Source organism: Lipotes vexillifer, unplaced genomic scaffold (genome assembly GCF_000442215.2).
Source record: "Lipotes vexillifer unplaced genomic scaffold, Lipotes_vexillifer_v1.1 scaffold456, whole genome shotgun sequence".
NCBI lineage: Eukaryota > Metazoa > Chordata > Mammalia > Artiodactyla > Lipotidae > Lipotes > Lipotes vexillifer.
In genome coordinates this window covers 457,540-481,636 of record NW_006789438.1, presented here as the reverse complement: position 1 = coordinate 481,636, position 24,097 = coordinate 457,540, and the positions used below count along the sequence as shown (strand labels likewise).

Below are 24,097 nucleotides of genomic sequence, written 5' to 3'. Positions count from 1 at the left end.
ACCGGGGCACGACCCCATGTCCCCTGCATCGGCAGGCGGACTCTCAACCACTGCGCCACCACGGAAGCCCCACATCTATTTTTATTCACCAATGCAACCTCTTTAGCATAGCGAGACTTTCGGCAAATACGTGTGGAGTAAGTGAAAGATCCTTTCAGCATAAGGTGGTGAGCACAGGGGCTTTTGCGTGTATTGGTGCTGGGGATCACAGAAGACAGCCATCTAACCCAGTCTTGGAGATCCTGAAGGTGGGCATTGCAGAGGCTGTCACTGCCCCATCAGACCTCCTCCTTCCCATACTTGCCAACAGCTTGCTATTGCAAGATTGCCAAGCTCCTGGAGGGTTCTCTCTGCCTGAGGGAGCATGCTTGGCCAACACACAGGGAAGGCCAGAAAGACTAAGGAGTGAACGCCCAGAAGCAGCTCTCAACCAATAAGGGGTAGGTGTGGGTGGCCTCTGCATCTCAGCTTCCTTGCCCCTGGGTGGGACAACTCCGTATCTGAGTATAGACTACAGTGTTGCCATGAGGTCCAGCAGTGCTGATCCCCAGCTGCAAAAGCAGTAACCCGTTCACTAAAACACCTTCCAGAGGCCCCCTTCCCTTTCTCACTTCCCCACCTCCTATTGGTGCCTCCAGGGAGACCTCCTTAGTAAATTGCTTGCATTCAAATCCTCATTTCAAGGTCAGCTTCTGGAAGATCTCAATCTAAAAAAGGACAAGTGACCAGAATCTTGAAAGGCATGTCGAGTTCACTAGACAAGAGGTAAAAGAATTTCCAAAGAGGGCAGGATTTCCTTAGTGCAGAGAAGAGAATCAAAGTCCCAAAATCTGGGGGTCAGATTTTTATTATGGCTGGGCCCCTGCAAGATATTTATAGGAAAAGATAGTAAGCAATCAGCTGATCATCAGCACATGAGATGAGCTGTTTCAGAGCCAACAGCACAGTTCCGTGCAGGTAGACAGAAGGTCCTAAACTCTTGAAATAACACGTTGCAACCCTGCCTGCTGTACTCATGAATCTTTAACTGAAGAGCTTCTTTGTGTCTTTTCCTTTTTTGAAATACAGCTCAGGATCCAGGAATGTGAGGCTTAACCCTGAAAAGGAAGCCTTGTACAAATGGTGTCTTGAAATGTAGCCTGTTCATAAATTTTATGATGTGTGAAGCATATGTCCAAGGAAGCATTTATTAGTAAAGCCCATAAGTTAAATTAGAAAGGGTGGTTCATGCCTTAAATATTCCATCATTTTCCATACTGTTTATGTTTCCAGACCCAAGTGTGAAATTTAATTTTCTTTTAATGTATTCACCTAACAAATGATTTACTCTAGGCCAACATGTTTTCTTATGGTCCCCGGTAGTGGTGTTTTGCAGTTGTGGGGAGACAGGGAAAATGCTTCTAAATAACTTTTTCAATGTCAAAGTTTCTGTACAGAAATCATAGAATGATCTTACTGGTGGATTTATTAAGAAGATAGAAGAAGATAGTTTATTTCTCCCGGAAAATTGGAGTATTTTATATTGGGGGTGTTTTGATGAATTTGGAAACTGGCTAGTCATAGTGCTGTCTCTGAAAGTCACAATTGGCATAACTGAGTCTGTGAGTGGCCCGTATTAGGAAACAGATCCTGTGATGGGTTGTGGCCCTTGGTCACTGATTTTTTCAAAGCTCCTGCCAAGGCACACCAAAATAGGAGCTATATTTGGAAAACTGTAAACTCTGTAGAACTTTAAAGGTATTGTGACCAACCCCTGATTGTAAAATCCTATGAATTTGAAATTATGTGTAGTACAGACTATGCTATGTATGATATGAACAGCCTTATACTGAGTTTTATACTGAGTCTTTGTGTGAATATGGTTAATTTTACACATGTAAAGAGTAACACATTTCTTAAAAGAATCTAACTCATTTTGTATTTTTAAAACAAAGAATATCGTGTGTGTATGTGCGTGTGTGTTTGAGAGCATGTGTGTGTGTGTGTGTGTGTGTGTTATTCTATAATGGGAAAATGACTCATGTAGAAACAAAAATTCATTAAAATATACTATAATTATATATAGATGTATATAGTGTGTGCCCTTATCAGAGCCTTCTTGAATCCACAAAATGCTCAAAATACAAAAGTTTTGAAAATATTTACATCTTGTGAAAGTGTTTTTTCCATCTCTATTTATTACATTTCCCTGCTACACAGTCACCAAAACTCTCTGGAAAGTGATAAAGGCCTTAAGTAAAACCAGACTGGCATGGATCACTGACATATACTGGCATAAATTTAAAAAAAGAAGCTAGCTGATTTTTAAGCCTTGGTTCATCTCACAAAAGCAATGAATAGCAGTGCTGTCAAAGAGTTGTGCCTAGTCATAAAGCCTTTTCTGCATTTAAAATCCTGACTGGGAGCCAAGGTTTATCTTTAAACACTCATGCTTGAACATGTCCAGACAGAGTGTTCCTAATTGTAACTTGCCCTGCTTTCTTTTTCATCTAGAAAGTAGATTTCCTTTGTAAGGGATAGAATAAGCTGTGGACATTCAGACATAGGACTTAAGAATACATGTAACAACAGTATTTCGAGGCATTAAGTGTTTATTTTCTGTGTAGTTGTTGAAATTACAGACTTTGGAATTAGTCACCTGAATTTGCCTAACTAGCTCTGCAAATCATTAACTGAAAGACTTGGATCTCTGTTCCCTTCTCTGTAACATGGGAATACTGAAAGCATCTATCACATATATTTATTACAGACATTAAAAGAAATAAGGCATGGAGAGCACCTAGCACTGTGCCGGACACCTAGAAAGTATTCAACAAATATTAACTATTATATTATTATTATTAGTCTACTATGTGCCAGGCACTGTACCAAGCTCCTTGCATAATCTCATTGCATGGTCAACATATGACCTGCAAGGTAAATATAAGTACAGTTATTTTATAAATTAAGATCTGGAGGATCAGCGAAAAGATAAGGAAACAAGCTGGTAAGAAGCAAGAAAATAACTCAAACCCAGGCCTCTTTAGCTCCATGTTCTTTATTCTATTCATGTCCTGCTTCATACAGTATCAGTGATATGTGGCTACTTAAGTTTAAATTTAAATCAGTTTGAATTAAATGAAGGAAAAAATTTAGTTCCTTCGTTCCACTAGCCACATGCCAAGTCTCGATAGCCACATGTTATTAGTAGCTATGATACTGGATGGTACAGTTAGAGAATATTTCCTTCATCTGTTCTACTTGACAATATTGCAGTCTAGACCATACTATCTCTCCAGGCTGGTTTGCTCTCAATAGGACAACAAATTTTTTCTTTTAAATATTATAACAAAGGCTCATCAATTAATTACTTAACCCTTTGTAATAAAGACAACACATTGCTATAGATGGCCATGTAGATCGTAGCTAATCCATCTAACAGTCTACACAGGAATGAAAAATTTGCCCTTGGCCAGATCATCACAGTGCCCAAGAACTAGGAGAATCCTCAGCTGTAGTCTAGATGATCTTTTTATTCAATAATAAGAACCCATGGTGATGGGAAATCCTAAAGCCAATGTGAAAATGCAAGATGAGTCTCCACCTCTCATCTACCTCTAATACTCTATGGACCTATAACTTTCTTGTGGGGCTCAACAAGCTTAAAGCTGTTTTCAATATTTTTTAAGTTTCTGGGTGTAGTCCACTTAGGTGTAAGCTTTGGAAAGAGGAGGTAGTGATTTATTATGTCGTTAACGCTGATATTTTGCCCAGGAAATTTTTCTCTTAACTGGAAGCCAAATGACTTTTCTAGCTTGGTAGCCAATAAGTAATATTTATGATATTTATCACCTTCTTTTCACAGACCTTTTTGATTAGTATCAGATATTACAATCTGGAGACTGTAAATGCGAAGGGCAAATGGGAGTGGCAAAGCAAACAACCATATAATCCAATATTCAAAACAAAGTCAAATAGATTGCCTCTTTGAACAAAAGCTCTGTCATATAAAGCCAACTCTTGTTAGAGAGCAGAGTTGTGCAGCAGAACCGCGCTGGGCCCATAAAACCAACTTTGATTTCAGAAGAAATAGTTGAGGCATGAGGGACAGACCTGAGGAACTTCATGCATATTAAAGAACAGCTGGCATCGTAGAAGGAGCGTTAGGTAAGGGATCAGAAGATCTGATATCTCCATGGTATCCTGAACATACGTCAACTATAGCATCTACCATATTATGTTTTAATTGTCAGTTTCTGTGTCCAAGTCTCCCATAGACTATGAGTTCCTGAAAACCTACTGCCTATCACAGTGTCTCACGACATGGTAAAATATGTATTTTACACCATCCACCCTCCAAAAAAAATTATGATTATATCCCAAACCCTTCATACCCCATTGTTATCGCTTTAGCCAACTTGCTCTGGCGCATGTGCTGAGCTGCTTCTCTTTGCCAAGCTGACTTGGTTTAATAGTAAATTCTAAGGTTTTTCTCTAAAAGCACATGATAAGAAACACTGAAAAAAAAAGGAACAGGAACGGCTATAGTTCTTTCAGTTACGGTTAGTCCCACAAAGAGAAGAGTTAAAACAAAAATTAGGAACCAGTGGCTGAATATAAACTCGACTTCCTGAGAAGATACAGTAAGTCACCTGGAATGTATTCCATACTGAAGAATACTAACATTGTCCAAAATAGTGAATGCAGCCACCAGGGAGGACTCATTTAGAGTTTGCAACTTAGGCCCTGAAAATTCTGCCCCATTATGCGTTATGCAATATTATGCAAACTTTGGCAATATATGTGTTTATAATCTGATTAGTTCTCCCCCCCTCTCCCCGCCCCGACACACACCTGCTCATCTCTGTGAATGTCCTCATGCAACTCGCCGATGGGAGATCAGGAAGTGGCTTCCTGCACCTGTAAGTATCTTTGCTACTACTAAACCAACATCTGACTCCTAAGAAATCTTTGGTTCTGCAGAAACAGCCATGCTGACATCAAAGAAGAAATGATTCCCAATCTACAACTACTACAAGGGAACACTGACCCAATCTTTTGTCTTAAACTGGAGGCTCTGGGGTTGTTTTCTGTAACATGACATATATTTCCCAGTTAGAAAAGGGAGGCATTTCACAGGATGATTTTGAGATCATAAGACCTCATTCTGTCACTTGTTAGGAAGGCTTGCCTTCCTAAGGTAAATTCTTTCCCCCAAAATGAAGAAATCAAGTGGATTAGCTAGAGTGGTCTTTGCTGAATGCAATTGTTAATATCTGAGTTGTTTTCCTTGGCAAAATTATGTTTCCTCTGTGTTCTACCTCCTTTGAGAGAGCCTGGTTTGTAAGCAAATTATTTTCTACATTTGTTTTCCTTTCTGTTTTTTCAAGTAAACATTTTTATGAGCCATAAATCATGAGGAATCAGAAAACAAAGAAAGGCATTTGACTTTATCTCATGTGGCATTGTCACCAAAGTGTTTGTGCGTGCACAAACTTTCATCTTTTCCTCCCCATGGACAGCTTTTGCTGACTCCTGTGAACAAGTTGACCCTAGAGAAAGCTTCTTATCAGGCAAAATAAGAGAAAGAAGGAGCAGTTCCTACCATGGCAAACACTTCTCACCCCGACCCCCAGGGATAGGCATACACTGTTCTAGCACATGATTCTGATTTTATCTCTATTTGGAATTGAACAATATAACTTGGCTGTTAAAATACACAATATTTCAAGGCTATTTCTAAGCAATGTGCAGGCAAAGAAGACCTAAGGACCTATGTATCAAGAGCCATCACAAGCTAAACAACATTCTCTTGACAAATGTGCTGTGGTGAATACCTGTCATGGGTCTTCCACAGTTGTAGGCAGAAAACATAGAGTTGACTGGCTTGGGTCCAGGAAAGAAGAGCTGGTAACTTGGGCATTTCTAATATGACTGAAATTTAATCAATTCCATGATAGAACAAAGGTCAGCTTCCATGAACTAGAACCTTCTCTGAAGTTCTCATTATATGTTAAAAACAGTGCAATCCCATCTGGTTTCTTCTTTTTCTTAATTCACAGAATGTCAGTACTGGGGCTCAGAGTTCCAGCTACCTACTCTGAATTTTGAAGATGTTTTAAAAGATGATGAGCATGCATACAGGTGGCTCTCCAGGCTCAAGAAAGTCGGCATAGTGCGACTCACAGGAGCATCTGACAAACGAGGAGAAGTTTTAAAACTTGGGAAAAGGATTGGTTTCCTTTATCTCACATTTTATGGGTGAGTCACCCAATAGTTGGTGTTCTGCCATCATATATAGGGTTTGATATACTTTCCAGACAGGGGACTCTTTTGACTGATGATATAGAAATTTCCACAATGTCTTGACAGGAAGTCAGACGAGAATCTAAAAGTGGGATTTCTCTGAGAATGACTGGAATGACGCCAGACGCCAAAGACAGGATAGTTAAAGGTCGAGGATTAGTTTGCTAGGGCCGCACAACAGAATACCATAGACTGAGTGGCTTAAACAACAAAAGTTTATTTCCTCACAGTTCTGAAGGCCAGAAGTCCAAGATCAAGGTGCTGGCAGGGTTGGTTCTTGGTGAGCACTCTCTTCCTGACTTGCAGTTGGCCACTTTCTCCCTGTATCTTCACATGGCCTTTCCTCAGGGTACCTGCACTCCTGGTATCTCTTCCTCTTCTTATAAGGACACTAGTCCTACTGGATTAGGGCCCTGCCCTTAAGATTTCATGTAATCAGGAACTCCCTGGCAATCCAGTGGTTAGGACTCCACGCTCTCACTGGAGAGGGCCTGGGTTCAATCCCTGGTACAAAAAAAAAAAAAAAAAAAAGATTTCATTTAACCCTAATCACCTCCTTAAAGGCCCTTTCTCCGAATGTAGTCACATTGAAGGTTAGTGTTTGATCATATGAATTTGGGGAGGACACAACTCAGTCCATACCAAGTGGGATAGAAGACTGTTTCTCTAAGGCTTTTTAAAAATATTCAGCTTTACAAATGTGAACATTTATTAAACTTTTACCTCCCAAGAGTTGGCACAAAATTAGGTTGGGCCCTGGGGAAATGAAACCAGCCACCAGATGTTTTAAATAAAGCTAACATGCAGAAAATTAAGTCTACGCACTTTAGCAAGTAACAGGAAATACAACTGATTTTAACTTTGGAAAAAGAGGCTGTTTGCATAAGAATTGCCTGGGAGGTAACATTAATTATGGATAAGAAAACACTAGCAACAGGAAACACTACCTGGAAGTGGGGGTATGACTGTATTTCTAATCTTTAGGGTGAGCCTGTCATTTGTGATGGAGACACTTATTCTTGGGCTCAGAGTAGAGGGCACTAAAAGTGAAAAGGACCTGCAAAATGCAAAGTTTGCAAACTGGTAGCACACGGGCAGTATTCAGATGTGTTTTGTTTGGCTCACACAATGTTGGAAAAAAATGGAATCAACACTTGAAAACTGGGAGATTTTACATTAAATATGGAGCTGACTTTTCTTGAAAAATCAAATGTAGCAACAACTGAGCTTAAACCCCTGCTTGCCAGCAACCTGCTAGAGGTAAGAAAAGGCTGTGCCCTGAAGGGAGCATATTCTCACTCTCCAGTTTCACGAATTCTGCCCCCAACTCCCACCTCAGACCTGCAAGAGCCCTGCTAGCCTTTGAGTTTGCCCTTAGGTTTGCTAATCTAGAGCAAGACCTGATCTGTAGGTAAACAGAAGGTCAAAAATATTGAGTCACTTGCCTCCAATGATTTGAGCATGTTTATTCATGGTAGAAGACTCTATCATGTTTAGGCTTGGATGACCCAGTCCCCACCCCCATCCCAAGAACAAACTTTTACCATTAGCGAGTTTGTGTCATACAAAATTTTTATGTCCCCTACATCTGTAAGAATTTAAGCTTCCTTAACAGATTACAGCAGCAACAACAGACAAAGGAAAGAGGAAGAGTCTTGAAATTATTAAGACCCCAACTGTATTATTTTCTCTCTATTTTTCACAACTTTCTGGAATAGATATTATCCCTGAGTTCACTAACGAGGAAGCTGAAGCCCAGAGAATTAAAGTATAAACCCAAGTTTCCACAGATAGTAAACAAGGAACCCGAGTTGGAATCTGTGTCTGTCCCATCCCTGGGCTTTCTAATCTACCTCACTATCAATCATAGTATGAAGGAAGCACATGGAAAAGATGGCTTAGGGCGCTGGAGGTAAACAGAACACTTTAAATATCTTCTAAGTTCTTTTACTTCATTTTTATTTGCTGACAACAGACGTTTTGCACTGATGCCAACACATTTCACAGTTTCATTACAGTGGCCAAATTTGGGGCTCTTTGTTATGGCTCCCTAATTTCCACCCCCATCCATCACATTAAGGGTCAAATTCTTAGTCCTGATTTATGACTTGTGTTTTATTTCGTTTTGTTGTTACAATCCTAAAAAAGGCTTAGTAATTTGGCTACTGATCTAATATTGTGAAATTTGTTGGAATGAATACTAAAGGTTTGTTGTCAAAACAAATCAGACTTCCTACTACTCTTCCATTCCCTTTGTCCCAGATCTTTTTATCTGACTACATAGTTTACCTACACAATTTCACCTTCAGCAGTTGATCACATTTCTTCCCTAAATCTCTCAAACTATACCACACTCCAGAAAATGCCTTTCTTTCCACCTTACTGCTTCTTCCACCAATGATTGCCAAGATCTCTTTTTTTAATTTTTAATTTTTTTTGGGGGGGGGTAATTTCTAATTCCCTACCTCAAGAGCTTAAGGAAGAGAACAATTTTGTTGTAGTTGTAGCTTTGATTTTGTTTGTTTGCTTACTTGTTTGGGGGGGGGTTGTCAACAGAATGAGAAAAGTGAATATTTTCCCCAAAGTTACTTGCCTTTTCTATACTGAAGTTAGGGTAACATGAGATTTTTAAAAAAGGGAGATATTTAGGACAATGTTTCTCAACCTAGGCTGCACAGTGGAATAACCAATTTAAAAAATACTGACATCTGGGTCCCATCTCCAGAAATATTTTTTTGGAACAGGACTTGGATTTGGCCTGGGTATCAGGAATTTTAGAAACACTTCAGGAGATACTCATTTGCAGCAAAGGTCATAAGCCTCTGGTTGAGAGGAAGGGTAGTTCAAGAGAAGGCAGGTCACAGGTGGTATGGAGCTTGGTTTCTTTACATCCTCTGAATTCTCACAATTATGTAGACTAAATGGTACTTGTCATGTTCTTTGTACTGTGGTAATGCCTGGACGTGACTTTAGAACAGAATCAGTAGCTGCCTTAGACAGGGTCTCTCCCTCTCATATCTTTGTTTCTCCACTGGCCTTACTCTTTTTATTTATTTATTTATTTATTTATTTTTGGCTGTGTTGGGTCTTCGTTTCTGTGCGAGGGCTTTCTCTAGTTGTGGCAAGTGGGGGCCACTCTTCATCGCAGTGCGCTCTCACTGTTGCGGCCTCTCTTGTTGTGGAGCACAGGCTCCAGACGCACAGGCTAAGTAGTTGTGGCTCACAGGCCCAGTTGCTCCACGGCATGTGGGATCTTCCCAGACCAGGGCTCGAACCCGTGTCCCCTGCCTTGGCAGGCAGATTCTCCACCACTGCGCCACCAGGGAAGCCCTGGCCTTACTCTTGTTTGAAAAATAACTGGTTGGTGAGTGAGTGAATGGAAAGAATAAATGAAGGCAATAAATAATGAAGGCAATAATAATAATGCCAGAAATAGGAGAGAGACAGAGAAAGGAAAGTGGGGAATGTTAAAGGTAAACTTTGTTTTCCGGGTAGATTTTTCAAGGAGCCTGGTCTCCGCTCTTGCTTAGATGCCAAGAACAATAATAGCTTGATTCTACTTCACACGTGCTTGCCTTGGGAAACTAACCTAGTACTTTTCCATTCGAATAGGGTTACTAGTTTAGAGAATTTAAACTGCATGGGTCTAAAGTGAGAATTACAATGTCTATTTGGGGGTTTTGGCTGCCATCTACATTGTTAGATTGTTGGTTAGATAAACAAAAACAGTAGATTCCTGAACTTTCTGTAGTTTTAGCATATGGTAGGCAAGGAATAAATGTATAATGAATAAATTCACACCGAGTTTTTAAAAGACTATAAAGCAGCCGACGAATGCAATAATTATTAGAGCATTTCATGTTATCAAATTATGTTCACCTATCAAAATGGCAATAGCTTTGAGGATATATGTTTACATCATTTTCCACAGCTGTATTTTCTCAGATACTTGTCATTTTTTGGCAGTGCATCATCTAGGCAATATTTTTTCATGCAGCCATATGAAATGCTCAGTAACCTTACTGCCTTAATGATGAAATCTTTCCTGGGAGAAAAGAATAAGAGTTGGTAAAGAAACCCCCTTTGTCAATTTTGTCAAATACATATACATGTGGAGCAGTATGTAAAAAGATGACCTTTTCAGGAGAATTTAAACCTTTGACTTGGAACAATGTAGTTTTTACAGAATGAGGCCAAAAGCCTCATCCCATGTCCCTGACCACACTCCGCCCCCACAAAAGGAATAAAAATAGCTTTTTGGATCATTTATTTATTGAACAAAATATCTGAATTTTATGACATAATTTAACCCAATGGGAAATAGTCATTGTAAACTACACTCCACTGCCATCTTCAATGACTGAATGCAAGTTAGAATAATGCATTCAACAATGCATCCCACAGAGCAAATCTTAAAGTACAATCACTGTCAATGAAAGAGAATGTCCTGGTCAGTGGTATTGTCGTCTTACTCATCCATACAACAACCATTCCTTGAATACTTTACCACATGCAAGGCACCATGCCAGGCATTTTGTTCTGAACTAGATCTGGGTTTCTACTTTATGGAAAACTATCTTTGGTGATTGCTGTATATGGGTGAATATAAAGAGTTGAGTTGACTTCATCTAGATAATCTGGAACAATAAATATTCCATAAAACCAAGGAACAAACTGTAAAGTACCCCTGGACTTTTGGCATTACAAATGAGGGAACAAGACAGTCAATACATGCCAACAGTAATTAAAAGGTAGCACATAGCTGAAGGGTGATACTCTCCCAGCCTGGTGAAAGCATGGTGAAGATGGGGTGATATTCAGCTATCAATATGGCAACTAGAGAGAATGAAGCCAGACTCCTCAAACTTACACAGGCTACCACTGTATAAATAGGTGTGACATTACAACATACATATTTAATTATGACTATATAATTCCATACAGCTCCTCCCCATCTCAAGCTAGCTCAACTTAGAGGCAAACCTTTTTTTTTTTTTGCAGTACGCGGGCCTCTCACTGTTGTGGCCTCTCCCGTTGCGGAGCACAGGCTCCGGACGCACAGGCTCAGCGGCCATGGCTCACGGGCTCAGCCGCTCCGCGGCATGTGGGATCTTCCCGAACCGGGGCACGAACCCGTGTCCCCTGCATCGGCAGGCGGACTCTCAACCACTGCGCCACCAGGGAAGCCCTAGATGCAAACCATTTTATCCACCAAAGAGAGTTGGTGGGGAACAACTACAGCCATAGTTCCTTTCTCACGTTGCTCAGATTGCTTTCCTCCCTTCCAACTTAACACCTTCTTTTTCTTGCATGCGTCTCCCTCGCTTTTCCATCTCCTTTATCCTGTCTACAAACAACCTGTTCCAAGTCCTCCTCTGATTTTGGCTGCTTTTTGGCCTTTCGTGCCCTAGTTGCTTGACCTATTAATCTTTCTCCTCCTGTGTTCCATCCACCATCCCTGCTACATCCTCCCTTGATTTGGTAACCTCTGCAGTTTTAAGGGAGAGAACCCCTCTCCCAGCCTCAGCTCTGTGAGATCACTACCAGCGCCACATCCCCATGCCCAGGCATTACAAGAAAACAAAATAAGTACTTTACTACTCATCCTAGGAGCCAGTTTTGCATTCTGAACCGCCCATCCAGAAAGAGGGGTGGAAATTCCCTTCTCTCCCATGTATTCCTAATATCTAGTTAGGCAATTTCTGTTTCCTGTGGAAGATTCCACTTTTAGGGATAATGTATGCAGTGTGAAAGAAAATAAACTACTGCGTTGTAAGATATCACTACTGTTAGTTTGCTGGCTTGTAGTAATATTTGCTAGTCATCATATTTTGAGACTGTAATTAAGACAACAATGAGAAGTTCACATGCTCTTCCCTAAAAAGGCAAAAGCATAACCTGAGAATTTCTTCTCTAATTAGTTGGACAACTAAATTAACTGGTGTGGTCAGGGTATTACTATTTATATATACTTGTGTGTGTGTGTGTGTGACACAGAGATGGGTGGGAGAGGAGGGTTAGACATCATATTTTTTAGTGTTTACCATTAATATTGTGTATTAACTAGTTACCTTTCTTGTGACTACTAGCCAGGATAACCTTTGAAAATAAGGCATGTGTATCTCTTTGCCATTGCCACCGTCATATTGAGCTCTTTGCAGGCAGAAACAGTGGCCTGCTCAGTACTAGCTTGGTGTCTCACACACTCTTATCTCTCAGGAAACGTTAATGAAAGGGAATGTATGCTACAATATTGAGAAATTCCATTTGATCAAGACATCAAAAATTCTTTCTTAGTATTGTCGACATTTATCAGTCCTTAGAAAATTAACCTCATGAACAACTCATCAGAAAGTCAAGAGGAAGAAAAATACAAATTTCAACCTTAGCTAGCAAAACTCCTGTTTTCCAGATCAGAGCCCAGAAGTTCAGTTCTTTCTTCTTCTTTCTTCTTTCTAAGAATATTTTATTTTCTAGCACAAGCAAGATGCAGTAACACATGAAACAAGGATTAGACTAAGAAGAATAATCAGGTGAAAATTTAAAAATATATTTTTCTGAAACACTAACATCAGGAATAAAATAAAGATGATGAGAGACAATGAGGAATAGGTGTAAAAGCAAAGAAATGTATGAATCTTGGTGGTAGTCAAATTTTATCTTGTGGAGACAGCATGAAAGATATGTAAATGCTAAATAAAACTTATAAGGCCACAAATTGTAGTGGAAAATAAATAAATACTTTGAAACACTTCCTTCCAAAAAGTTTAGGGGAGAGTTGAGGACCCAATGCCCCAGAGCATCTATATTGCCTTACTACCCAGAGAGCTGCCCATGGGACCAGTAGGGAAGCAAAGCCTAATCATGGCTTCACCACCAGCTATTTGTAGGTGAGAAGTTGGTCTAAACTTTTCTTTTAGTTTCCCAGAGTTCTATGATTCTCCTCTACTGAGGCCTTGTTTCTCTTTCTAAAGGAGTGTTTTAATACCTATCATGCCCTTTGAGGCCTTTGTATGAAAATTTGCTGGAAAAAAAACTAAAAATGCTACTATTACTGCTGAGTTTTGCATCTGCATGAGTACCTTGCATGCAGGCTTCATGAGATGAATAAAATAATGTCAAACAGCAAATGTTTCTATTGGGCTGTTTGTCAAATGCACCAGCCAAGCCAGTTAAAAATTAAAATTATTGAAATAGCCTCTGGGGAGAACAAACATATCTCCTTTCCAGCATTCACTGGATTTCTGCTAGCATTTCTGTAAGCCAGCCCAGCAGCACTTCACACATTAGCTTGTATTAGAGATTGAGGACGTATGAGTGAAAAATATGATTATTCTTTGGCATCTGGCCCCTTAGAAATTGCTCCTACCATTAGTACTTCCTCCAAATCTGACTTTGAAACAGCTACTTGCTTGATATACATGTTACTAGAAAACATTTGTGAAGTGTGGGGACTGAAGAGCGGAAGACAAAACAAGTTTACCCATTTTGCTGAAGTTTCTAGCCAAGCAATTGCTTGAGAAAACCACACAGCCCTTCTTGAATAAAAATGGCTATAAAATAAAAACTAACCTAGAAGCAATTCAGACTTGGGAAGAAAACAAAGAAAACTTGTCTGAGTTCTGAATTGAGTTGTAATTTCATCCTACTTTGTGAAAAATCTACACTGAAATTTCTTAATGAGCTGTTTTAGATTTAATACTGATCACAGTATTTGAGGATTGGGTTGGGGGAGCTTTAAAATGTGTATTCTTCTGAGTATTAGGGTTTCCCAAGCAGAGTAACAAGCTGTGTTCTTTCAGCCATTGTGAATCCCAGTTTATGTTATCAGCCAAGAGCCAGTCTCTGGAGTTCCCTTTGTTATCTTAGGTTTCACGGTAAAGTAGCTGCCAACAAAACCACTTGAGTATGAGGTCATCTCATGAATGAAAGGAAAAATAATTTCTATATCTCATGCTCCTCTAGAAGTCACTTGAGGAAATTTATAGGCTACCCTACTAAGGCAGTTGCTTTTCCACAAGCCCTCTGATCCCCATTACCTCCTTGGTTATACTCTGTGCAGCCAAGACAGGCAGCTGCTGTTATTGGGATGGGAGAAAATAATTTTCTATTAAGCACTTTTTATGTGCTAAGTATTGAGCCCCATGTTTTACCATCATGATCTTGACTCTTGACAATTTTGATAAGAATCATTATCCCCATTTTAAAAGTAAAGAAACTGAGGCAGAAGAATCCGCTGCAAACTCAGGTTTACTTAACTCAACAGTCTGTAATCTTTCCTTTACAACACACCAATATGGTGGTTTGTTGATATTAACATTTTCCCATAATCCCTAATGCCATAATAATTGTTGACTATCAAATGTGTCTTCAACTCATACTGCTAGCCCAGATGCAAGGGTATAATTTGACAGGATTATGTGGAAATTTCTCAAACTAAACCATAATGACAGTACCAGACTATTCATTCCCTTCCCCTCTATTAAATTCAAATTATAGCCAACTGTTTATGCAAAGGGAAAATGACAGTTGACAAACAGATAACTTGTCACAAGAGAAGATAAAGTTTGTATTTTTTTTTCTTTTTTTTAAATTTAATTTTATTTTTTTATACAGTGGGTTCTTAGTAATCATCAATTTTATATACATCAGTGTATACATGTCAATCCCAATCGCCCAATATATCACACCACCACCACCACCACCCGCCACTTTCCCCCCTCAGTGTCCATGTGTTTGTTCTCTAGATCTGTGTCTCAATTTCTGCCCTGCAAACCGGTTCATCTGTACCATTTTTCTAGGTTCCACATATAGGCGTTAAAATATTTGTTTTTCTCTTTCTGACTTGCTTCACTATGTATGACAGTCTCTAGATCCATCCACGTCTCAACAAATGACCCAATTTCGTTCCTTTTTATGGCTGACTAATATTCCATTGTATATATGTACCACATCTTCTTTATCCATTCGTCTGTCGATGGGCATTTAGGTTGCTTCCATGACCTGGCTATTGTAAATAGTGCTGCAATGAACATTGGGGTGCATGTGTCTTTTTGAATTATGGTTTTCTCTGGGTATATGCCCAGTAGTGGGATTGCTGGATCATATGGTAATTCTATTTGTAGTTTTTTAAGGAACCTCCATACTGTTCTCCATAGTGGCTGTATCAATTTACATTCCCACCAACAGTGCAAGAGGGTTCCCTTTTCTCCACACCCTCTCCAGCATTTGTTGTTTGTAGATTTTCTGATGATGCCCATTCTAACTGGTGTGAGGTGATACCTCATTGTAGTTTTGATTCTACAGGCTGCAGGATTGTAGTTTTTCTTACTTCTAAAGTTTATATTTTAATGTTTCACATTAATAATCTAAACTAGCATCCAATTCTTGTTCTGATGAAATAAATTAAGCACAGTTTTCCTTTCACCCCCCAAAAAACTATTAAATATGCTAAATGTGGAAATCTTATAGTTTTTTTTTGTTTTTTTGTTTTTTTGTTTTTTTGCAATGTACTACATTCTAAGTTTTTCCTAATGAAGGCCTTTGGAACTTTGGAGCAAATTTCTGTAACACTTTTCTTTATGTTTTTAGAGGCAGCTGCCATCTTTCTATCATAACCTGTTTTCATTTTTATTGTTGGGAGTATTATTAACCTTTAAAAATAAATTTTCAAAAAATACTTCTCATGGTAGAATATAGATACAGAAAAATCACATAAAACAAATGTATAGCTTAATGAATTACTAAGGTAAACACCCTTAAATACCATCCAGGTCAAGAAATGGAACATTGCCAGCCACTCTACAGCCCATCCACAAGTCCCAATCACAAACCTCTCTTTTCTCCCCACATGTAATAGTGCCCCTGAATTTTAAGGTATTCACTATCATATTCACTTACATGGTTTTCTAGTTTAAAGTATTAGCACCCAAGTGTGACTTCCTTAGCGCTACAGTTTGGTTTCCCAACTTTTTAGTTTTCTGATATCTTTTTTCCTTACTTACAATCAGTTCTATTTGTAAACATAAATTTATTAATCAGCACCAGTGCTATGTCGATGTATTTCTATTCACTTCGCTTGCCTGAAGCCCATTCTCTCATAAATTCCTCAGGAAGAACTCATGGGAACAATACTCTCTGAATTCTTGCATATTGAAAGCAGCTTAAGACCTTTATACTTGAAAATCAGCTTGGCTAAATATCAAGTTCTTGGCTCACAGCATCTCTAAGATGTCAGTATGGTTTTATTGGTAATCTAATTTTCTTTTCCTTATAAATAATTTGATATTTTTACCTAGATTCTCAAAAGATCTTATTTTCTTTAAAGACCAGTAATTTTATAGACTATTTCTTCATGTTGGTTGCTCTGGGGTAACTTTTTCAGGGAGTATATGGGTTGATCTTTCAGTTTGCAGTTTCAAATCTCATTTTTTTAATTTCAAGAATTTTTTTGAGTTGTAGATTTTAGTATTTGTTCTGTCCTTTACTTTGAGTTTCTTCTCTTGGGGACACCTATTATGTATATATTAAATCATCTTTGTCTATCCTCTTAATTTGTTACTTTCTCTCAAATGTTCTTACCTTTTTTTTAAAATTTTTTTAATTGAAGTATAGCTGATTTAGAATGTTGTGTTAATTTCTGCTATACAGCAAAGTGACTCAGTAATACACATATATACTTTTTTATATTCTTTTCCATTATGGTTTATCCCAGGATATTGAATATAGTTCCCTGTCCTATACAGTAGGACCTCATTGTTAATCCATTCTATATGTAATAGTTTGCATCTCCTTACCCCAAACTGCCAATCCATCCTTCCTCCAACCCCCTCCCCCTTGGCAGCCACAAGTCTGTTCTCGTGATCATGGTATCTTCCCTGCCATGTAATTATACAAGTCTGTTCTCTATGTCTGTGACTCTGTTTCTGTTTCATATATAAGTTCATTTCTGCCATATTTCAGAATCCACATATAAGTGATATCATACAGTATTTGTCTTTCTCTTTCTGAGTTACTTCACTTAGTATGATAATCTCTAGTTGCATCTATGTTGCTGCAAATGGCATTATTTTGTTCTTTTTATGGCTGAGTAGTATTCCATTGTATATATATACCACCTCTTCTTTATCCATTCATCTGTCAGTGGACATTAAGGTTGTTTCCATGTCTTGGCTATTGTGAACAGTGCCAACATGAACATAGCGGGGCATGTATCTTTTTGAATTATAGTTTGGTCTGGATATATGCCCAGGAGTGGGATTGCTGGATCATATGGTAATTCTATTTTTAGTTTTCTAAGAAACCTCCATACTGTTTTCCATAGTGGCTGCACCAGTGTACATTCCCACCAACAGTGTAGGAGGGTTCCCTTTCTCCACACCCTCTCCAGCATTTGTTGTTTATAGATTTTCTGATGATGCCCATTGTGACTGGCATGAGGTGATACCTCATTGTAGTTTTGATTTGCATTTCTCTAATAATTAAGGGTGTTCAGCAGCTTTTCAGGTGCCTCTTGGCCATCTGTACATCTTCTTTGGAGAAATGTCTATTTAGGCCTCTGCCCATTTTCTGATTGGGTTGTTTGCTTTTTTGTTGTCAAATTGTATGAGCTATTTGTATATTTTGGAAATTAAGCCCTTGTGGGTCACATGATTTGCAAATATTATTTCCCATTCCGTAGGTTGTCTTTTTGTTTCGTTTATGGTTTCCTTTGCTGTGCAAAAGCTTGTAAGTTTGATTAGGTCCCATTTGTTTATTTTTGTTTTTATTTCTATTGCCTTGGAAGACTGACCTAAGAAAACACTGATATGATTTATGTCAGAGAATGTTTTGCCTATGATCTCTTCTAGGAGTTTTATGGTGTCATATCTTATGCCATTTTGAGTTTATTTTTGTGTATGGTGTGAGGATGTATTGTAACTTCATTGATTTACATACTCCTGTTCAACTTTCCCAGCACCACTTGTTGAAGAGACTGTCTTTCTCCCATTTTATATTCTTCCCTCCTTTGTTGAAGATTAATTGACCGTAGGAGTGTGGGTTTATTTTGGGGCTCTCTGTTCTGTAAAATTGACCCATATGTATGTTTCTGTGACAATACCACATTGTTCTGATTACTGTAGCTTTGCAGTATTGTCTGAGTGTGGGAGAGTTTTGCCTCCTGCTTTGTTATTTTTCCTTAGGATTGCTTTGGCAATTCTGGGTCTTTTATAGTTCCATATAAATTTTAGGATAATTTATTCTAGTTCTGTGAAAAATATTATGGGTAATTTGATACAGATCTCTCTTTTTTTAAACATCTTTAATGGAGTATAATTACTTTAAAATGGTGTGTTAGTTTCTGCTGTATAACAAAGTGAATCAGCTATATATATACATATACCCCCATATCCCCTCCCACTTGCATCTCCATCCCACCCTTCCTATCCCACCCTCTAGGTGGTCACAAAGCACCAAGCTAATCTCCCGCTGTTATGCTGCTGCTCCCCACTAACTATTTTACATTTTCCAGTGTATATATGTCCATGTCACTCTCACTTCGTCCTAGCTTACCCTTCCCCCTCCCCGTGACCTCAAGGCCATTCTCTACATCTGCATCTGTATTCATGTCCTGCCTCTACGTTTTTCAGAAACATTTATTTTTATATTCCATATATATGTGTTAGCATACAGTATTTATTTTTCTCTTTCTGACTTACTTCACTCTGTATGACAGACTCTAGGTACATCCACCTCACTACAAATAACTCAGCTTTGTTTCTATTTATGGCTGAGTAATATTCCATTGTATATATGTGCATCTTCTTTATCCATTCATCTGTCAATGGACACGAAGGTTGTTTCCATGTTCTGGCTACTGTAAATAGTGCTGCAATGAACATTGTGATACATGACTCTTTTTGAATTATGGTTTTCTCAGGGTATATACCCAGTAATGGGATTGCTGTGTTGTATGGTAGTTCTATTTTTAGTTTTTTAAGGAACCTCCATACTGTTCTGCATAGTGGCTGTATCAGTTTACATTCCCACCAACAGTGCAGCAGGGTTCCTTTTTTTCCACACCCTCTCCAGCATTTACTGTTTGTAGACATTTTGAGGATGGCCATCCTGACTGGTGTGAGGTGATACGTCATTGTAGTTTTAATTTGCATTTCTCTAATGGTTAGTGGTGTTGAGCATCTTTTCATGTGTTTGTTGGCAATCTGTATATCTTCTTGACAGAAATGTTTATTTAGGTCTTCTGCCCATTTTAGGATTGCGTTTTTGGTTTTTTTGATAGTGAGCTGCATGAGCTGCTTGTATATTTTGGAGACTAATCCTTTGTCAGTTCCTTTGTTTGCAAATATTTTCTCCCATTCTGAGGGTTGTCGTTTCATCTTGTTTATGGTATCCTTTGCTGTGCAAAAGCTTTTATGTTTCACTAGGTCCCATTTCTTTATTTTTGCTTTCATTTCCATTACTCTAGGAGGTGGGTCAAAAAGGATCTTGTTGTGATTTATGTCACAGAGTGTTCTGCCTATGTTTTCCTCTAAGAGTTTGATAGTGTCTGGCCTTACATTTAGGTCTTTAATAAATTTTGAGTTTATTTTTGTGTATGGTGTTAAAGAGTGTTCTAATTTCATTCTTTTACATGTAGCTGTCCAATTTTTCCAGCACCACTTATTGAAGAGGCTGTCTTTTCTCCATTGTGTACTCTTGCCTCCCTTAGCTAAGATAAGGTGACCATATGTGTGTGGGTTTATCTCTGGGCTTTCTATCCTGTTCCATTGATCTATACTTCTGTTTTTGTGCCAGTACTGTACTGTCTTGATTACTGTAGCTTTGTAGTATAGTCTAAAGTCTGGGAGCCTGATTCCTCCAGCTTCATTTTTCTTTCTCAAAGTTGCTTTGGCTATTCAGGGTCTTTTGTGTTTCCATACAAACTGTAAAATTTTTTGTTCTAGCTCTGTGAAAAATGCCATTGGTAGTTTGATAGAGATTGCACTGACTCTGTAGATTGCTTTGAGTAGTATAGTCATTTTCACATTGCTGATTCTTCCAATCCAAAAATATGGTATATCTCTCCATCTGTTTGTGTTATCTTTGATTTCTTTCATCAGTGTCTTATAGTTTTCAGAGTACAGGTCTTTTACCTCCTTAGGTAGGTTTATTCCTAGGTATTTTGTTATTTTTGTTGCACTGGTAAGTGGTAGTGTTCCCTTAATTTCTCTTTCAGAATTTTCATCATTAGTGTTTAGGAATGCAAGAGAGTTCTGTGCATTAATTTTGTATCCTGTTACTTTACCAAATTCATTGAGTAGCTCTAGTAGTTTTCTGGTAGCATTTTTAGGATTCTCTATGTATAGTATCATGTCATCTGCAAACAGTGACAGTTTTACTTCTTCTTTTCCAATTTGTATTCTTTTTATTTCTTTTTCTTCTCTGGTTGCTGTCGCTAAAACTTCCAAACCTATGTTGAATAATAATGGTGAGAGTGAGCAACCTTGTCTTGCTCCTGGTCTTAGTGGAAATGTTTTCAGTTTTTTACCATTAAGAACGATATTGGCTGTGGGTTTGTCATATACGGTCTTTATTATGTTAAGGTAAGTTCCCCCATGCCTACTTTCTGGAAGGTTTTTATCATAAATTGGTGTTGAACTTTGTCAAAAGCTTTTTCTACATCTATTGAGATGATCATATGGTTTTTTGGGGGGTTTTTTTTGCGGTACGGAGGCCTCTCCCGTTGCGGAGCACAGGCTCCGGATGCACAGGATCAGCGGCCATGGCTCACGGGCCCAGCTGCTCCGTGGCATGATGGATCCTCCCAGACTGGGGCACGAACCCGTGTCCCCTGAATCAGCAGGCGGACTCTCAACCACTGCGCCACCAGGGAAGCCCTGTTGGAAGATTTTTAATCACAGTTTCAATTTCAGTGCTTGTGATTCGTCTGTTTATATTTTCTATTTCTTCTGGGTTCAGTCTCAGAAGGTTGTGTTTTTCTGAGAATTTGTCCATTTCTTCCAGGCTGTCCATTTTATTGGCATATCATTGCTTGTAGTAAACTCTCATGATTCTTTGTACTTCTGCAGTGTCAGTTGTTATTTCACCTTTTTCATATCTAATTCTATTGATTTAAGTCTTCTCCCTTTTTTTGTTGATAAGTCTGGCTAATGGTTTATCAATTTCATTTATCTTCTTAAAGAACTAGCTTTTAGCTTTATTGATCTTTAGTATGGTTTCCTTCATTTCTTTTTCATTTATTTCAATGTGATATTTATGATTTCTTTCCTTCTGCTACTTTGGATTTTTTCTGTTCTTCTTTCTCTAATTGCTTTAGGTGTAAGTTTAGGCTGTTTATTTGAGGTGTTTCTTCTTTCTTTAGGTAAGGTTTTATTGCTATAAACTTCCCTCTTAGACTGCTTTTGCAGCATCCCATGGGTTTTGTGTCATCATGTTTTCATTGTCACTTGTTTCTAGGTATTTTTTGATTTCCTCTTTGATTTCTTCAGTGATCTCTTGGTTATTTAGTAACGTATTTTTTAGCTTCTGTGTGTGTATTTTTTCCTCTAATTGATATCTAGTCTTATAGTGTTGTGGTCGGAAAAGACACTTGATACGATTTCAATTTTCTTAAGTTTACCAAGGCTTGATTTGTAACCCAAGATATGATCTATCCTGGAGAATGTTCCATTAGCACTTGAGAAGAAAGTGTAATCCGTTGTTTTGGGATGGAATGTCTTATAAATATCAATTAAGTGCATCTTGTTTAATGTGTCACTTAAAGCTTATGTTTCCTTATTTATTTTCATTTTGAATGATCTGTCCATTGGTGAACGTGGGGTGTTAAAGTCCCCTACTCTTATTGTGTTACTGTAGATTTCCCCTTTTATGGCTGTTAACATTTGCCTTATGTATTGAGGGGCTCCTATGTTGGGGGCATAAATATTTACAATTGTTATATCTTCTTCTTGGATTGATCCCTTGATCATTATGTGGTGTCCTTCTTTGTCTCTTATAATACTCTTTATTTTCAGGTAGACTCCCTATTTCCTCTTCATTTGTTTGGTCTTGTGGGTTTTTACCTTGCTCCTTCATCTGCTGTTTGTTTCTCTGTCTTCTCATTTTGCTTAACTTACTGTGTTTGGGGTCTACTTTTGGCAGGTTGCACTTTTGTAGTTCCCATTGTTTTTGGTGTCTGCCCTCAGTGGGTAAGGTTGGTTCAGTGGGTTGTGTAGGCTTCCTGGTGGAGGGGACTAGTTAGTGCCTGTGTTCTGGTGGATGAGGCTGGATCTTGTCTTTCTGGTGGGCAGGACTGTGTCTGGTGGTGTGTTTTGTGGTGTCTGTGAACTTAGTATGATTTTAGGCAGCCTCTCTGTTAATGGGTGGGGTTGTGTTCCTGTCTTGCTAGTTGTTTGGCATGGGGTGTCCAGCACTGTAGCTCGCTGATTTTTTATTGGAGCTGGGTCTTAGCGTCGAGACAGAGATCTCTGGGAGAGCTCTTGCCGATTGATATTACATGGGGCTGGTAGGTCTCTGGTGGTCCAATGTCCTGGAGTCTGCTCTCCCACCTCAGAGGTTCAGACCTGACACCTGGCTGGAGCACCAAGACCCTCTCAGCCACAGGGCTCAGAACAAAAGTGAGGGGAAAAAAAGAAAGAAAAAATAACAAAATAAATAAAGTTATTAAAATTAAAAAATATATAATTAAAATTGTAAAAATGAAAAAGTAAGTTAAAAAAGAGAGCAACCAAACCAATAAACAAATCCACCAATGATAACAAGCGCTAGAAACCATACTAAAATAAACAGACAGTCATAATCCTAGGACAAATGGTAAAAGCAAACCTATGCAGACAAAATCACACAAAGAAGCATACGGATACACATTCACAAAAAGAGAAAAAGGAAAAATATATACATATATATATAAAAAAAGGAAGAGAGCAACCAAATCAATAAATAAATCTACCAATGATAATAAGCTCTAAATATTAAACTAAGATAAACATAAAACCAGAAACAAATTAGATGCAGAAAGCCAACCCCAAGTCTTCAGCTGCTCCCAAAGTCCACTGCCTCAATTTTGGGATGATTTGTTGTCTGTTTAGGTATTCTACAGATGCAGGGTACATCAAGTTGATTTTGGGAATTTAATCCGCTGCTCCTGAGGCTGCATGGAGAAATTTCCCCTTCTCTTCTTTGTTCGCACAGCTCCCAGGGTTCAGCTTTGGATTTGGCCCTGCCTCTGCATGTAGGTCACCCTCTGGCATCTCTCCTTCGCCCAGACAGGAGGAGATTAAAGGAGCACCTGATCTGGGGGCTCTGGCTTACTCAGGCCAGTGGGGAGGGAGGGGTACAGATGCAGAGCGAGCCTGCGGCAGCAGAGGCCAACATGATATTGCAACAGCCTGAGGCGCACTGTGTGTTCTCCCGGGGAAGTTGTCCGTGAATCACGGTACCCTGGCAGTGGTGGGCTGCACAGGCTCCCAGGTGGGGAGGTGTGCATAGTGACCTGTGCTTGCACACAGGATTCTTGGTGGCTGCAGCAGCAACCTTCGCGTTTCATGCCCGTCTCTGGTGTCCACGCTGATAGCAGCATCTCGCACCCATCCCTGGAGCTCGTTTAGGCACTTCTCAGCCTTCTGTGGGCACTCGGGTAAGGAATGCCCTCACCTCACACACCCCAAAACAATGGTCTCTTGACCCTTAGGCAGTTCCAGCCTTTTTCTCTGACTCCCTCCCAGCTAGCTGTGGCGCACGAGCCCCCTTCAGGCTGTGTTCACGCAGCCAACCCCAGTCCTCTCCCTGGGATCTGACCTCCAAAGCCCGAGCC

The 24,097-nt window shown here is 39.1% G+C and overlaps 1 protein-coding gene across 1 annotated transcript in view; it reads left to right on the top strand.

Moving 5' to 3' along the window:
* Positions 1 to 24,097, top strand: part of BBOX1 (gamma-butyrobetaine hydroxylase 1) — a 78,329-nt gene that overhangs the window by 14,392 nt on the left and 39,840 nt on the right. The window contains exon 3 of the mRNA XM_007462603.1: positions 6,042 to 6,240. Coding sequence (XP_007462665.1) covers positions 6,042 to 6,240 — 199 coding nt within the window. The remainder of the gene's footprint in view (positions 1 to 6,041; positions 6,241 to 24,097) is intronic.